The sequence below is a fragment of the Mchenga conophoros genome, linkage group LG13 (assembly GCF_057382185.1).
Source record: "Mchenga conophoros isolate Kocher_MC1m ecotype Shallow Benthic linkage group LG13, M_conophoros_male_GT1.1, whole genome shotgun sequence".
NCBI classification, from domain to species: domain Eukaryota; kingdom Metazoa; phylum Chordata; class Actinopteri; order Cichliformes; family Cichlidae; genus Mchenga; species Mchenga conophoros.
In genome coordinates, this window is record NC_140538.1 from 27,274,070 (window position 1) to 27,291,145 (window position 17,076).

Genomic DNA, 17,076 nt, shown 5'->3' on the forward strand with positions numbered 1-17,076 from the left:
GTTGGCACTTACAAAGGGAGCATGATGACCAGACTGCGTGTGAGGTGGGAACTCAGAGATTTTTGTAACTAATCCTGTTGTGCTTTGTGGAGGCAAATTTCTTCTCTCATGTATTAATCACATATTTAATCATATCACATTAGTTATAGTAATATCACTTTCTCACTTTACTATATTAAGAGTACCCCTGTCACTAGTTTGCATGCATGTAGAATGTTAACACAGTGAGGCCATTGTGATGGGAGACGTTAAACAGATAGTGGGACTCCTTCTGCTTATCAGGTGATGGCCAAGCAGAAAACAAGGTCATAATTCTCTCTGTGAGGGAGAAGGTATAGCCCCCCTCCACATTTGTGGAATGTTCTTTGTCTGTGTCTCTGCATATAAGATGTAAGGGCGGTGGCCAAAATTCAGAGATGATCCTGGTGTTTCACTGGGATGCTCTCTCCACATTGCAATGTGTTAATTAAACCCACTTCAAATCAAGCTCACTGGGTGTGTTGCAGGTTATTGTTAACATTTCCATAACAGTTTGTATTCTTGGAAATTTGTTTCTTCAGGTAAAACATTAGGAAGAAGAACATTTAAATCAAGCATGCAAACTGATTGACAAATGTCTGCCACACAATTTACTGACAATTGCACTAAAATTTAATTCTCAAAAATGAACTGACTGTGTCTGTGTTTAAAAATCACCCATAAAACTAACCACACCCATAATTTGGCCTATTTGGTGATTGCACTTGCATGCTATTTTGCTCCCTTTAGTAAATTTGGCTCATTATGTTGCTATATTATGTACATTAATATTAGTATTAGTATTAGTATGACAGGAAGTCTAAAACCCAAGCTACATATTGACCATGGAGGCAAGCATTGTCTGATATCCCTGTGGTGGGATAAATATATACATATATATATATATTTATATATGTTGCCTCAGGACAATCAATGTCACATTGTAGTTGTGACTAGTGTTTTGTGTGCATCCACAGACGAGCACACACTGTAAAAAAAAAAAAAAAAAAAAAAAAAAAAATGTGCTGTTTTTACAGGAAAACCCTGGCAGCTGGGGTTACCAGGGACTTCCTGTAAAAACGCTTTACAGATGCAACTTGTAAATTGATTTACAGTGAATGAATCTCAGATTAAAACTGTTAAATCTACAGGAAAAAGAAGTTAATTTCACACATAGATGTGATATATAAATACACTATTTCCTGTATCTTTTACAAGTAATAAATGCTTTTTGTGGATCCATAAACTGCAAAATTAACAGGGAAATATCGTACAAAGAACTAATTTAAAATGGTAGAACTACAGTGAAACTGTGCATATTAAATGGAGCTGCTCTGTAAATTATACATAAAATCTATGCTGAATATTATATGTTTTAATGTAAAATTTTAACCATAACCCAGCAACTTTCTTACTGCTACGCCTACACCCAAACATGCAAAAATACATCTTGAGAAAACACAAGAGAGGAAAATATCACTTTTGGGAAATTTATTTTGCAGCCACATTAGCAAAATGACAGCAAATGGATCCATTTTTCCAACTAACACAATATGCAAGGCACACAGCAACTACACAATTCAATCAAAATATAGGCTATAAAAGCTGTGGAACATTCCTGCAAAGCAAGAACCATGTTCATGAAACAAGCATTTGTTAGACCCTCCACCAGAAAAAGTTAACTAACCTGTTAAGACTTTAAAACAAAAAACACATATTGTGTCAAAAATGATCATAATCACCGTGCAACGCAACACGCACCCTGCTGTCACCACAACCATGGCCCTGGTCAGAAAACATCAGCAAAACCACGTGGTGAAACAAACCTACACATGTGGTCTAGAAACACTGCAGTAGCAGCATGTTGTTTTTTTCTTTTCTTATGTAAATAAAGAACATTCCTACAAAGAAAGAACATCTTCATGAATTGGCTTCATGCATTCGACCAGTAAAAGGTTCCAGTACACATTGTGGAACAAAATTAACAAAGTAAAACTAACAGTCCACAGAGAGTCAAGATTTAGGCTTAGCGCCACTCGTGGTCGGCGAGATCCTGAATCAGGGTGAGGACTCGAGGGTTCACACTGAGACGACGCTTTGAGTTTTTGTTCTCTACTTTGGTTCCCTTTTCTGGGTTTATGGAGAAGAAACACCTGTAGAATAACAATCATATAAAAGTTTATTAAGCATTTTTATAATTGATCAGTTAAAATACACGTACAAAGTAAGTAAAAATTAAGTATATACATATATATATATACACAGTCATGGCCATGACCACGTTCAAGACAAAGTATAACCAAAATGCTGTGGGGAAGTGAACAATGCATGGTCAAAAGTATTGGCACCCTTCACGAGTGTCTTCTGCAGTGATATGTCACACTTTAGCATTGTTAAAATCCAAAGCAAAGGTTATAGGTAGTCAGACGTCAGTTGACGCTTGGTCTAGCCCTGAGTCTCGGCCAGGCTTGGACCCGGATTCAGACTGTTAATGTATTTAAAAAAACCAAACCAAACAAAAAAAACAACAACAAAAAACAGAAAAAAAACAACTGAAACCGGCTCCAAAGCCGACCGAGACTCAGAGCCAGACCTGGACTCGAACCACATCAAAGCCAGACTCCAGATCCCAGAGTCTCAGTTATGAGAAATAACAAAGCCATATTTGTTCACCTCTGAAGAAACTCTAAAGTGGAAGCCAGCTCAGATGGATAATGGATGTTGAAATTGTAGTAGCTCCCGAACATGAGGCACAGTGCAGAAATGAAGGAGGATATGTTTGTGCTGACGAGGTTCCGATCAACACTCAGCATGTATCTTCTTGAGGAATAGCAGGACTGTCCTGTGAACAAATTATTTAACAGGTTATATCAATAAACACGGCAGTCACATGACATTCTATAAAAAGTGCACTTAAAAAAAAAAAAAGAGAGAGCTATGAAACAGACTTACCACACACGATAATAGTGGGTGTCAGAGGCACTTGCTCCAGTTGTACCTCATCTGCCAGACATGTATCTTCAACACAGAGAAGCATGGACTCCTCCTTCTCTTCAAAGTAGCTGAGCAGAAGCAGGACCATCTCTTTCACATCATCTGAGCAGCCACTCTGCGGTCCCCACATCCTCTGAAGCCTTGCATAAGTCTGAAGGAACACCTTGCTTTTGCTGACAGCAACTGTGGTCAAGTAGTCCAGTAGCCTTTTCCCCTTCAAATCCAAATTACGTGTGAATGTCTCTTTGAGGTCAATCCCAGTAAGTTCCTTGAAGTGGACAGACATGCCAAGTTCATCAAACCAAAACGGCCACTCCTCCCTAAGGCATTTGATACTTTTCCCCTGATTGACATGCAGACGTTGTGTGTAGTAAGTGGACTTCATTAGACTTTTTACCTCTTCTGGATTGGTGTCAGCTTGCTGGAACATCACCTTGAGTTTTTCCATCTTTTGCTGTTGGCTCTCTGGAGTTTCTTCAACAGGCAGAAATTCTACATTCCATTTAATGCACCCGTATGTATCCTGCATGGCTGCTCTTTCTTCTAAAGGGATCTCGTCTGTGTGGTCCGAGTCAGTCTGATGTTTTCTTTTTCTTATTTTGGGTGTTGAAGTGTGCCTTACATTTTCAATTCTGTTCTGCAACTGTTTGACAAGTGAAAGGTAGCCTGCGCCAACAATCTCACCCTCTATTAAATCTTGCAGAGAATTGGGATATTTTGCCACCATTTTTCTTGCAACGTCAATTGAATGTTTTCTACCTACATGAGGGCATTTTTCCATCATCTCAGTCACAACAATCCGGACCATTTGCCTCCTCAGTTTTGGGCGAGGCCTTTTCCCCCTCTCAAGAAAATGCATCACTTCTGCAGGAAGTTTACTCCATGGAATTTCAAAGTTGTCATCCCATTGTGTGTCACATCCTGGGCTGCTGGAAGAGGTCGACGATAGACTTTGGGGTGAAAGTGAGAGCAATGACAGCGACTGGGTTGATGAGGCTTCCACAGATGATAGCGAGCTGTTCTCTGGAGTTTGGTCTTTAAATTACAAAACAAATACAATTATGATTCACACTGTATGTCTGTTCATGACCATCTCTGCTTTTGAGTTTGAATAGTTGTTTGTTGTTTTTACTTACATTTCTGTTTCCAAGCAGAAAGAAGCTTTCTTGCTTGTACAGGTCTTAATGCTGTCATCAAATCTGCCTCCGTTACGAAGCGTAGATCATCACTTGTCTCAACTCCAATGGACTGCAAGTGCTCCTCCAGGATGTTTTTGTTCACAGCTTGAAGTTCTGGTAGGACTTCCGTGATGGCGACATCTAGGAAGGTTCGCTCTGAGTCACTCATACTTGCACTGAAGAAGAAATGCCACATCCAAACAAAATAGAAAATCACATACAGTTCATACACTTGATGGAGCAGGGTGTGGATTACGTGACACTTATATTAATGTTAAACTATTTACAGTGAGAAGTGAGCTATTAGTTGGACATTATTTTGCCACAATACTATGCTTTAGTGGAATGACTCTGTATTCTTGAAGAATGTATGATACCAAAGGATAGAAATCAGGCAGGTCATTAATGTTGATACACTGTAACCCAAGACTGTCCTTTGTCACAGAATACAGATGGTATTCTGAGAGGAAGATGCCTTTGTGGATATCCATTAGAACATACACAGATGTGTCATTTTGAATCAAGATGAGTAGAAGTTCACCAAACTCCATACACTCGTCATTTCTGTACACAAGAAACTGTCCCTTTTTATATGCAGTGCCCTTGTACTGAATGTCTGTGGTAACTGTGGTATTGCTTTCTGAAAAAGCTAACTCCCTGACCGCATGCTGAATAGTGTCACTGTAGAGGTTGGGATAAAACGCACAGCTCTCCTTGACTTGCAGCAGTTCACGGCATTCTTGCCCTGCTAAAAGATAAGCCTGATACATCTGATGACGTGTTGACAAAGTTTGACAAATATTTTTGAAGCTTTTCAAGTGTCTGGCACATCTTTTGAAGTAACTGTGTTTACATTCAAACCTAAGCGTCCATAACCTCATCAATGGACCAAATTTCAACAACAGTGCTGAATAATGGCGCAAATAGTGGTGCTTGGGTTTTAGTTTAATTCCAGGAAACAACATCTCTCTCATCTCCAAATATTCTTGGATCAAAATGTCAGCGAATGCTATCTGGGACAAGGAAATGCTCTGAGCACAAATAAGATCCACAATGTCTTTCAACTGGAGAGCTAACTGCCATACTTCATCCTCATGGTTTTGTACTTTGTCACCAATCAAAACTGGCAGCAATCTCAAAAGGTTCCAGTTTTGAACGGCTTGCCCTGATAATTTGGATCCGTCAGGTTTGACAGTACATGGCTTTGTAAGTGCTTCGGATCCTTTATATTTAAACTGTTTAATGCGTCTGTTTAAAAGGGAGTATGTGAACCATTTTTTATTTTTTATAATGTTCTTCAGGTACAGTGCTAGATCATATGACACAACTCCTTCAAAGAGGTCATGACCTAGACAAGGTGGGAGACCAGGCTGGGATACGTGAAAAGACTGAAGGGTATTGAAGATGGAGTTTACCTTTATTCCTCTGACGTCTTGGATAGTTTCAGACTGGAGATCAGCAACAGCCGCGTCATATGTCTCTGGAGTGCGTGGAGGACCACAGGCATTCGGATCAGCATAAAACTCACTTCGTGTTACTTCACAGTACCTGCAAAAATATTGAGAGCAGCTGAAGTTTTCTGTAAACCCTCCTATGCAATGAGAACCCAAGTTGTCCCCAGCAATACAGTAAAGACCCCCTTTTACAGTTTCTCCATCTACATCTATTCCATCTGTCTCCAAAGATTTCAGATCTGCCAACAACTCTGAGAAAACTTTGGCTATTCCAAAACGCTTGAAGTCATTCTCAACACACAACAAGACTAAAAACATGTTATCTGTATTTGAACGCAAATGAATGGGTAAATTTGCTAATGACAGATAGACTGCAAGAAGTTTGTGCGTCTTTTTAGCAGAACCCAGGGGATTCACTACCTCAAATGAATCTTGGTACAAAATCAGTTTGAGGCTTTCAGGGTTTTCATTAAAGAACTGGTGACATCTGAAAATTTTGCCATCATATAAATCCTTAAAAATTTCTACATCAGGACCCCCAAACTGTTGTGACTGTGTATTCCTCCATAACTGTGACTCTAAAAAGCTCTTCAGGGTTTCTCCAACTGGTATGTAGTAAGCACATTTTTCTGTCATGTTTTCATCCATTCCCAATGGCACTTTCTTGGGTTCTGTGTATTTAAACATTTTTTTGAATGTTTGATTTCTGGTGTGTGTTGTTCCTAGTTGTCCCTGATGGCAAGCAGAGAACAAATCTGACTCTTTAATGCAGTCACAGATTTTAGTGACTGCTTCATCTGATAGGTTCATTTCATTTTTTAGTAAACAACTTACCTTATTAATTGTGTAGGCTTGACCCAATTCGTGCACATTCTGCATTTCCTCAGCAATACTCTGTATAGTAGAGGCAGGAATTAGCAGCTGTCCTTGCAGTTTAAGGTAAAAGAGACACATGTTTCTGAGATAAGAATGACTATCCTTCTCTGGCATATCACTGGCTGAACTAGCAGATGCCATGGTTTCATGTGTGTTTTCTGAATATTCTGTACTGTCATTTGGGGGCTGAGGACAAGATTCCTTGTACATGTCATCAATACCATCTGGAGAACAAGCTTTATGCTTCCTACACATGTGAGAAGTAAATGATGACTTTTTTGTAAACATATGCTTACAACCACTTACTGGACATGACACAGACCTGCCCTCTGCAATATGATCGTTTAAGTGAGACACTAGCTCTTTCACTGTTTGAAAATGGCGGGCACATAATGAAACCGCACATTTTAAATCTGCAACAAGAGCTTTAGGAGTAGCTTGAAGTGCAGGTGCATTGTGCACACGATAAAAATGCCCCTTGAAAGCAGAGTACGTGGTGAATGTTTGGCTGCAATTGGCGCCAACACATTTAAAAATACAACAAGGCTCATTCTTATGCACTCTGCAATGTACTACATAGCCTCTTAATGTGACCAATACCTTTTTACAAAAGACGCAGATGATCATTTTTAGTATTTCAAAAGTTTGCCTGTGCTTTTCAGCTGAACTAGCATGCTAGCCCTAGGTTATGAGCATTGGTCTAAATATCAACTGGTGCTTTTATCTCGAAAAAACGTCGCCAAGATATTGAACTTACCGTGCAGACTTTCTGACGAACAAACACAGATCCTCAAAAAACACTTGAAATCGTATGTTTGTAATTTGTCCTAACAAGGTAGTTGCTGAAAGTTCGACGTTTTCTTCTCTAGTGCTGGCTCGTTAGCTAAGTTCGTGAACTAGGCGCTCTTCTCCTCCCGCCCTCACGTCATTATCCAATCAGAGACGAGCTTCAGATGCACATTCAAAATTAGGCGCGCTCAGTGCAACGTGAGTGGCCTGAAGTAGCTTACAGCTCTGTGGAGATGAGGCACCATAGAGATCCTATGGGAGGCACTGTAAGTTTGTTTAGCCTGTAATAATGAGACATTGCTGACCTAACCCAAAAAAGTATTCTAGTCTAAGTATCACATTGCAATTAAAAGAAACATAAAGAATACAAGCATTATGACAGAAGCATTACTTAGTCGTTAAATAATAATTTCTTATTGGTTACCCTACAATAGGCTGCAAATAGCCCGAATGATTTAAGAAAAAAACATGATGTAAACAATTTTAATTGTATATTTTTATATAGCCTATAAATGGAGAGGCAACCTCTCAGGTTCACAATGACATCTTCTGTGAAAACATTTTTATTAGTCCTATCCATGACTTTGCATCATTTCATGAATCATGTTAAAAGTAGGCCCAGTACATCCATGCAGTTGTAAAGTGACTTATAGGTCATGTGTTTTTAAGAAAAACTGACTAAAACTGTGATTTTTACAGTATTTGCATGTCAAATTAACATGATTGTTTGGTTATGAGTATTACGGTGTTTCACTGTTTTTATTCACAGTATTTGTAGTTTTAACCAATAAATTTGATTATAATCACACATTCATGTTGTAAATATAACAGGAACATTCTGTTTAAAGGTTTACAATAATTCACTGTGATCGAAACAGGAAAGTTGTGTTTTGGGGTTTACTATACATTTCTGTAGGGGTTTTACATGGTTTTTATGTCAATTTCACTGCCCTTTTTTACAGTGCAGTTTCAACCCAGACCACAGTCCTTTCCTAAACCAAACCAAACTTAAACTGAAATAATAGAAATATTCTTGAACTGAGTACAAGAAAATAAAAGTGAACATTGACTTTTGGTTTTACACAGAACAAACTACCCAGTCTGTCAGGTGAAGCGGATCCATACATCCACCACCAACCTGCTCCTCACATTAACTTTGTAGCCCTGACTTCTGAAAGCCTTTCTACTTTAGAGTGTTTTTGTCAGAAAGCTTTTCTGCCAGAACGCCCTAAAGGCACCTTCACCCACTGCTGTCTTTTTCCCTAAGATAGTCCTTGAATAACATGACTTATGTTGTAGTAACAACACCAGCACAGTAATATCAGATAGCTCATGCCACACAAGTGTGAACATGACAAGCTTCAGAAAAGAAAGGCTGTTATTTGATTGTTGGCATATTAATTACATTGAATGTTCAGTAGCATAGAAAAACTGAGCACTTGGCTAATAGCACTGACACATGCCCACATGTTTGCTCTCTGTCTCTGTTTCTGCTCAGGCACCTGATCAAATGTCTTGTGGACTCAAAGAAGGTTGAGGATGCAACAAGTTTTGCAAAAGTTACAGAAGAATTCATCAAGTCACATACTCCAAAACTTTACCCAGGACTCTTTACTTTATTGGTAAACACAGCATGTTGCTTTCATGGCAGTTTTTGGTTGCTTATACATTCAGTAATAACTAAATATATCCTCAATATCTACTTTTTAGGTGGATACTTTTTAAGTAGATATTGATATATCTACACAGAAGTGGTCTAATAAATTTATTAAAGTTCTGTAAAACTACCTTAAAGGTTTGTGACATTGCCCCAAATAAAGTTTAGAGCTGTACTTCTCCTGTCCGTGTCCAATTCAACACGTGTCCAGATCTCTGGCTTGTCCCGACAGAGCAGTTAACAAAGCATTAATTAGAGTAGACATTATAGATGCAGTAACACAAAAAAAAACAATAAGCGTGTTGATACCTACTCAACACAGCAACATGATTGGCTCATGTTTCATGGTTGAGCTTCTGATTCACCCTTGGGGGCATTAAGATTGCCATGTATCAGACCTCAGAACGAATGCTATTTAAACTTTAATTGTATCTTTATACAAGTCTTATAATATGAAAATACACCATTCAGATGTCTTCAAGAGTCTTATTTGCACTACATGCATAACAATAGCTCGCTAAACTCCTTGATCTTGACATTAATCATAAAATTCAACCCTGTCATAACCTGATAATAAAGCATAACTTCCGACTTCACTCTTCTTAGGTGCGACACCAGCTGTCAGACAGTGATGTCCTCCTGGAAACAAGCAGGGAATGCACTACGTTAGCAGTCATTTACAAAATGCAGGAATTAAAAAAGTAAGTTTCTGAGTTACATTCATATAAATGTTTGCTTTTTTTTGCTGAAGGGTTTGTTTTGCTGAAAGTGTCGTTTTTGTGCTGTCAGGATGAAAGTCGTTTGCATTTTTATCTGTCGCTAGGAAAAACAAGATGTACGGTGTCACCAAAAAGAAGCACTTGATCTGCTCCAGAAATGCTTGCTTTGGAACTTAAACTGTTTGAAAGCAGGCTTTTCTGATTGACTGCATGTTTATTGTTTTTACAATGCTTCTAACAATAGAGGCAGGTTGAGTCCTAAACCTGATCAGTTATGATCTTGTTTAAAGGTCTAAAAATTTTAAATCTAGTATTCCGTGTTTCTAACCTGCGTATGTCTTTATTTTATTCTTTGCAATGTTATCTTAAGATGTAGCGCTTAGAGTGAGGATTTTATTGTGGGGTTTTTTTATATTAAAATTTTTATGCCTCCAGATACATTTAAAAACTGGGAGACAAAGGTCAGCGGGTCCATCATCCATTGGCTCTCAGCGCATCCTGTGGCAGCCATGTTTTTCTGCTGGCCTGAACATATTTGTAGTACAGTACCATGTCTGCTGGTGTGGCGTATTCTTGTACAGTCCCATCCCCCAGCCCATTTCTGCAGGCATGTACTCGACATGTCACAGCTCCTTATGGCTCCTCATTTCAGTGTGACAGCATGACTAAGTCAGACTCGGCCGTCGTCAGCACCATATAGGTTATTTAGCCTAAGGTTTATGCACTGTTTTGTGTGAGTCTGTTAAAGGGCAAATGAAAGTATCAGTTTAATTCTGGATGCTCACATGCATGTACATTAATGTAAAGAGAGTTTTCCTGATGTTGTAGCAGGTTGGGAGGACTTAACAAGGACATGCTGACAAAAGAGAATTCTACTAGGCTTGAGGAGATTTTCCATCTCTTGGTGGACTGTAGCAAAGAGCCTGCTACACCTCTGAACTCCAGTCCTCTTCAGAGCTCAACACCCATCCAGCCATCTGACAGGTCTGTGACCTAAAGTGTCCTGATCAAATCTCCTGCGAGATTACCTTTTATTGCTCCCTGTTCTCTTCCTAAACCTCTCTCTACCATAAACCCACACATGGCTATCCCAGGGGCAGTACATGTCTCAGATTACTGTACTGAAGGATTGTGAATTGTATAAATTATGTTTTATCTGGGATTTGCAGAGTTGCCTTCCTCCTGGAGTTGGCTCTGCTGGCCTTGCAAGTGAAGCATCAGAAAGTAGCTGCCGACTGTCTGAAAGAGCTAAAGTCGTCGGGAGAAGCTGTGAGTGTCCGATATTCTCTTAAAACCTCGGGCAGTAGGGGCAGAAGATGTAACTGCACACAGTTTACAAATATGCAAATTTATGCATGGGTTACTGTAAGTCTGTCACTGCCTATTTAGAAATGTGAACTTTTTCTTTTGCCCAAATCTGAACCCGTGTTCGCAAGGCTGTAAACTTTTTCTGATATACCAGGAGGCCACGCCCAGACTTTGGGAATATCTGGCTTATTAATAAAAGTTATAGAGATGCTGCATTTTTCTTTGAGCAATATAGAACATACAGGGTGTATCAGGGTGTATTTAAATCCGCAGCCGTTCACCAGCAGCGACTGAGATTCCTACTGTCAGAAAGAGCAGATTCGTGCAAAAGTAAGACACACTGAGCATTTGTGAGCACTGTACAAGTTTTGTATGTGAAACTTTACCTTTACCCATATCTTTTAGAATTTACCACAAGCTTCTGTGTTCATTCAAAATGATAATTTTTTTTAAGTTTAAAAATTCTAACCTTTTGAAATCAGATGATTTTTTATAGACCCTACATTTCACTTATACAATCTCTTTTTTATGCTTTGTATGTTTTGTATGTATGAGTGAATTATGTGGAATGACAACATAATTAATGATGCTGCATATGGAGGATCTTCTGCCGTATAAAATCTGGTGATACAAATTTGTACATTTTTCAGCCCATCCTCTGATTCCTGACCTCACATGTGTTATTTTTGTCTTTCTAGAGTGTTAGCCAACGCTTAGTAATGGAATGTGTCCAAGGTGAAATCAACCTCCTGAAGAAAGAAATGAAGATGAATGACTATTCCAAAGCTAGTGTAGAGGTGCTTGGCCATATGTTTGAATTATCATCCATATGTTTTACCCTCATGTTAGAGTGAAAGCAGCAGATCCATTAGCAGATGCTTCATTTAATAATTTTTTTTTACAGTAAAATGGCTTGCTTATTGTCATTAAATTCAGAGATCTGACTTGAATAGGTATCTCTGACTAACTACAAGTCAAGATTTTGAATTATAATCATCCTAATATAAGTTCTGCAGTTTTTTCCCCTGTAATGAGAAAAAACGATGTTGGAAAGTAGGATCATGTAATCTCATTATACACTACTGTGAAAACTGTCACATTTAAGAACTGGCACATACAACATATTCAGCCCACTTTAATCCAAATTTGCTTGCCAAGTGATGGAAGTGTTGTGCCGTCGTTGCGACAGGAGAGATTCTCAATCTGTAGTTGTTATCCCACAGGCCCGGCTGAAAGAGATAGGCAAGCTGGATCAGTGGCTGCAGACTGCAGCGAGGGAGGGGGGCCCTCAGGCTGTGCAGGCAGTGTGCGCTACACAGTGGAACTTGTGCCTGCCCCTCTTGCAGCACAACCTCAGAAAATGCATCAAGACACCTCTGCTCAGGGTCGCTCAGGCACTGGAAGAGACACAAAGGTTTTCATCTTTTTACATAATCATCATGGCCTTGTGTGCATGTCCTGGAGCTTTTCGGGCTGCTTTTCGTTATTGTACTCATGTTTCACTGAATATGTTTAGCTGAGTGTTGCCCTCTTAGAAACTTCCAGTCTAGCCATGATTTGATATGAGAAAGTCATTATTTGCTCAGAATAATAATCACACAGAGTTTACACAGACCTATACATTTCCTTACTTCCACAATATATACTGGTGATAAAAAAGTACATAATCCGTCAGTTCTAAGATTATATAATAATAAAAAGGCCTTAAATTACAAATAAATGCACACCTCTCTTAAGGTCCTGCCACAGTATTTCATTTGGGTTGAGCTCTGGAATTGAGTCATGACTGAGTCGTTGCAGCACCTTTATTCTTTTCTTTTTCAGTCATTCTGTTGGGTAGTTGGTGTGCTTAGGATCACTGTCCTGTTGCATGACCTAGTGTGGTCTAAGCTTTAGTTACTGGACAGATGGTGTCACATTTGACCCTCCCTCTACATGGTAGACTCAGGGACTCCAAAGTGCCCAGGTTATGGGACTACAAAAGAAGCATAAATTGTCACCCCTCCTCCACTGTGCTTAAAGGTTGTGAGGTTTGAGGTGATTGCTCTGATATGCTCTGTTTGATTTTCATCAGCTGTGGCACTGTGCATAATCACCAGACATCTCTGGTGAGATCAACTTCGAGCTGAAGCTATGTGCGCGCAGGAAGCAATTCGCCTGTTGCACAACATTAGTGACCTGGTGGTTGATGGGGAGATCGTGGCTCAAGAGTTGGGAGTTCGCTTTGTAATCGGAAGGTTGCCGGTTCGAGCCCCAGCTTGGACAGTCTCGGTCGTTGTGTCCTTGGGCAAGACACTCCACCCGTTGCCTACTGGTGGTGGTCAGAGGGCCCGGTGACGCCAGTGTCCGGCAGCCTCGCCTCTGTCAGTGCGCCCCAGGGTGGCTGTGGCTACAATGTAGCTTGCCATCACCAGTGTGTGAATGGGTGGATGATTGGATATGTAAAGTGCTTTGGGGTCCTTAGGGACTAGTAAAGCGCTATATAAATACAGGTCATTTACCATTTGATCACTAGTGGAAATTCCTGGCTACAGTTGCCTAGGTAACTCTAATATATTTAGTACCCTGTCAAAAGTCATTCACTGGCATGCTGCACTCTCATTGGACTTCCCATGGCCTCTCATCACCATGCTGCTGTGAGCTGCTTCGTGTAGAATGATGGACTTTGAGTTGTTTAGAAATGGCCTCATAAGTCGTCCCACCCTGAAAAATTGCTGCTTTAAGATCATTCCTGATACCTTTCCTCTTTGGCATTTTGTTAGCACAAACCTGAATGTTCCAGACATACAAAATGATAAAACTTCTGCTTTTAGTAAGGTGCTCACACTTGCTGATGGTTTATTAATCAAGTGCATTTGATTAGCAGCACCTAGCTGCTACTCACCCTCTTAATTCTTGGAAAGGAAAGAGTAAGGCAGTACTGAGTTTTTTTACAAACTGCTTCTTAATTTTTATCTTCATTCATTAGTGTTAAAAGAAAATGACACAATGTAACATATCATGTGTTGTTGTTGTGCATCTCAACCTGTATTTTCCATATTTTAAAATCTGCTGAGAGCCACTTTATTACATTCTGATATGTAGAACCTCAGAATTTAGAAAGGGTTTACTTTTGCTTTTTTACATGACTGTATTAAGTCATACTAATTGTGTGTTACTATTCCAGTATGTTGTTGGAGCTGCGCTGTCAAGTCCACTCAGAGCTGGCAGTGACTGAAGAGGAGGAGGGGCGCCTTGAGGCTTCTTTGACTCACTTTCAGAAAGCCATGCTGCTGGACAATGGGACACAACAAGAACGCCTGTCTTCAGCTTTCCGCCTCCTGCAGCTTAGGCAGACCCTCTACCAAACCCCTTCCCGCATTGAGGATAAAGCTGCTATGCTTATGCAGCAGGTTTCTTGTCCATCTGTACTGTGTAGCATTACACACCAAACAAAAACGCATTTAGAGTAGGCTGCTGAAAACAAGAGTTTTTAGTTAAGCTAAAGAACTTTGAGTTAAAACATACCTGACCTTTCGGGGTATGGTGTGTTAGAGCTTTAATAATATGCTCAAATAAGTTCACTTTTAAAATATATGCTTTGCTTGAATGTGGTTGCTGAAGGGCTTTAAGAGTCTGTCTAGTCTACAAGTTAATTCCCTTCTTCCATGTCTTTCTCAGGCAAGAGACATGCCGCCCCAAGATAAGACAGACTTTCGACCCGTCCTGGTCGCTGTGGGCCTTCTTTTGGCCCCTGATGATTTTCAGATGGTCCTGGATGCAGATGACACTTCAAAAAGTACAGAATTCTCTTTCTTACTTTCACTTTTCACAAAGCCAAACTAAGACTTTTTCTTATGTTGGATTTGCAATAAGATGTTCTCTTGAAACAGACGTCCAAATGAAATGAAGTTCTTTTATCTACACCAGGAATAACGCACGTTGTTAATACTTCATAAAATGACAGCATACATGCTTGAAGGACAGGTTAGCCTAGAAGAAGAAGCAAGTTATATTGTTCAGCTATACCTTTGGGACAGTTATTTTGGAGCATAAATGAAACCGAAATTAGACAGTATTTCTTTTTCACCTGGAAGTTACAGTTCTGCTACTATCTTTGCTATTTATTCTGTCATAGAAATGTGACAGTGATGTACAGTAAGGTGACAGTGGCTAGTGATGTCATCTCACAGCAAGATGGCTCCAGGCTTTTTGTGTGGAGTTTGCATTTTCTACCTGTGCCTGTGTGAGCGTCAGGTACTATTTCTCAAAACATCCAGATTAAACTTAACATGGTTTAACATGGGCGGGCGATTCTAAATTGGCCATGGATGCATGGTAAGGGTTCACTGTGGCAATCTTACTTCTGTTAGTGAGTCATATGGCCTAGGACCAGGAGACCATATAAATTATTGTATAATCATATCTGGAACTGTAACATACATATGTACTAATGCTTCATAGCAGAATGTCTTTGTGAGCAACTTGATCTTAGATAAACCCCACTGATTTGTGCTGACAGAGCCCTCCTACATTTGTAGAACACACCTGGAATGCAAACTCATGCCGCAATTGTTTAGTCATAAGTAAAGTTGGCAGTTGTTGCATGCAGGCTGATTGGATGTCACAGACCTACACTGATGTGCACTGATGTGTTGCATTTAAATTTAACCCACAATCTTCAGAGATACTTCCCGGGGTCACATTGAGCTTTTGTTGCTCAGTGGTGTGCAATTTCTCAGAAAAAAAACTGCTTCGAGAGTGTGTTCTAGTTTTGCTAACAGTGAAAGCCACATCGACAGTGTGCGATGAATCACGGAGCAGAAGGGCCAGAGCTTGGGGGGAGCCTTTGATCTCGCACTTGTTCAAGGCTCCTTGCTTCATAGCATCAAATGAACATTCAGCAGTCCTAATGACCCGGGGAAAAACTGACAGCTTGTCAAAGGGCTCCTACTGCAGGCACGGGTTAAAAGCTTTGGTCCCTAGAGGCACCTCTTGTTTTTGTCCATGAACCTTAAGCATGCCCTCGTTGAAGCCACTTAATCATTGTGTTGTGAGCTTCAAAGCCAGCACGTAAAGTAACCCTTGGGTCTACAAGAATTAATTAAGTGCACCATGGTGCCACAATTTTTTTTATAGTTCCTAAGATGTTCATCAGTGAGAAGTGTGTGTGTGTGTGTGTGTGTGTGTGTGTGTGTGTGTGTGTGTGTGTGTGTGTGTGTGTGTTTGAACTTTCAAAGTGAGCACACCGGCACTTGCGTATTTTGCCGCTCTACACACAGTCAGTGTATTCATAATTCAGTCCCATATTTGTGTTGGTGCAGATGCTTTTCAGTAAAAATTTGGAATATGCTGCCATCTAATCTGATTACATTGGGCTCAGCAGCGCTCCTGTTTGAAAGAGTTAGCAATGGAAATAGGCCGTTTTCTCTTCAGTGCCCTAAGTTGTGTTTCCTTTTGCTTACATGGATGTTGCATAAAACAGATAGTTGTGCAGCTTTGTCACAATTTCTATGCTGATCTTCTGAAGCCATGTAAGCCTGAGAATTTGTACATTAGAATAAATATGCCTTTTATTCATACCTATAATTTTCATTACTAATAAAAGGGGGGGGGGGGGGGGGGATAGAAAAGCTTTTCCGGTATTAATCAGGTTCGACTTATGCAGTGTTTCAACATTTGTCTAGTTCCCGCAGGCGGTCTTGGATCTGGACCAGTGACTCAGCTCGCTGCAAAGGCTCAGCATCACTCTACATCCATACAGAGGGTGGAAGGACACCTGGACAAACAGGGCAGCGATACAGATCATACAGAGATGTGCGTGTTTGCAAATGCAAGTCTATTAATTTTGCGCATGTGCTTTTGATGTATGAATGTAAGCAAAATGATCCTACCAGTGTAAAGTTTTCTCAGCGGTTAGTTTTAGTTGTCACACCTCCCAGAAACCCAGTTGGAAAATTGCCTATATAATCAGACTTTTATGGCTTGTTGAATTTATTACTTCTTGCTTTTACCGAATATTAGATACTAATGAATGTTTGATCTATTGGTCCTCTCTGCTGTTAAAGTTGTTGTGCGACTATAACTCTGCACCCTTCCATTTA

The 17,076-nt window shown here is 40.0% G+C and overlaps 3 protein-coding genes across 8 annotated transcripts in view; 1 reads left to right on the forward strand and 2 right to left on the reverse strand.

The window, feature by feature from the left end:
* Window positions 1–17,076, forward strand: part of cfap46 (cilia and flagella associated protein 46) — a 73,272-nt gene that overhangs the window by 4,987 nt on the left and 51,209 nt on the right. For 4 of the 5 annotated variants that reach the window (XM_085297568.1, XM_085297570.1, XM_085297572.1 and 1 more), the window contains exons 6-14: window positions 8,808–8,931; window positions 9,573–9,667; window positions 10,514–10,669; window positions 10,855–10,954; window positions 11,692–11,790; window positions 12,217–12,407; window positions 14,160–14,385; window positions 14,654–14,771; window positions 16,660–16,789. In XM_085297568.1, coding sequence (XP_085153694.1) covers window positions 8,808–8,931; window positions 9,573–9,667; window positions 10,514–10,669; window positions 10,855–10,954; window positions 11,692–11,790; window positions 12,217–12,407; window positions 14,160–14,385; window positions 14,654–14,771; window positions 16,660–16,789 — 1,239 coding nt within the window. Of the gene's footprint in view, window positions 1–8,807; window positions 8,932–9,572; window positions 9,668–10,513; window positions 10,670–10,854; window positions 10,955–11,691; window positions 11,791–12,216; window positions 12,408–14,159; window positions 14,408–14,653; window positions 14,772–16,659; window positions 16,790–17,076 lie in introns of those variants that run through there. The other variant, XM_085297573.1, reaches the window with a different exon arrangement.
* Window positions 1,485–7,412, reverse strand: LOC146561457 (uncharacterized). Of its 2 annotated transcripts, XM_085297575.1 has the most exons (7): window positions 7,278–7,412; window positions 6,479–6,538; window positions 5,606–5,738; window positions 4,149–4,366; window positions 2,971–4,047; window positions 2,692–2,860; window positions 1,485–2,171 (listed from the first exon to the last, which is right to left on the reverse strand). In XM_085297575.1, the coding sequence occupies exons 4-7, from the start codon at window positions 4,357–4,359 to the stop codon at window positions 2,045–2,047; spliced, it is 1,584 nt and encodes a 527-aa protein (XP_085153701.1). In that variant the 5' UTR covers window positions 4,360–4,366; window positions 5,606–5,738; window positions 6,479–6,538; window positions 7,278–7,412; the 3' UTR covers window positions 1,485–2,044. The 2 variants fall into 2 exon arrangements, with proteins under 2 accessions (XP_085153701.1, XP_085153700.1); XM_085297574.1 differs by lacking the exons at window positions 5,606–5,738; window positions 6,479–6,538; window positions 7,278–7,412 and having other exon boundaries at window positions 4,149–4,909.
* LOC146561458 (uncharacterized) lies at window positions 5,608–7,284 on the reverse strand. The gene is made up of 2 exons (XM_085243155.1): window positions 6,065–7,284; window positions 5,608–5,670 (listed from the first exon to the last, which is right to left on the reverse strand). The coding sequence occupies exons 1-2, from the start codon at window positions 7,145–7,147 to the stop codon at window positions 5,608–5,610; spliced, it is 1,146 nt and encodes a 381-aa protein (XP_085099281.1). The 5' UTR covers window positions 7,148–7,284.

Coding starts and splice junctions, on each gene's coding strand:
- LOC146561457 (XM_085297574.1), bottom strand. CDS start 4,386: ATGTGGCATTTCTTCTTCAGTGCAAGTATGAGTGACTCAGAGCGAACC. Junction 2,861..2,970: donor ACCCACTATTATCGTGTGTG/GTAAGTCTGTTT, acceptor ATTTGTTCACAG/GACAGTCCTGCTATTCCTCA. Junction 2,172..2,691: donor ACTTTAGAGTTTCTTCAGAG/GTGAACAAATAT, acceptor GTTATTCTACAG/GTGTTTCTTCTCCATAAACC.
- LOC146561458 (XM_085243155.1), bottom strand. CDS start 7,147: ATGATCATCTGCGTCTTTTGTAAAAAGGTATTGGTCACATTAAGAGGC. Junction 5,671..6,064: donor TGTACCAAGATTCATTTGAG/GTAGTGAATCCC, acceptor CACGCACTCCAG/AGACATATGACGCGGCTGTT.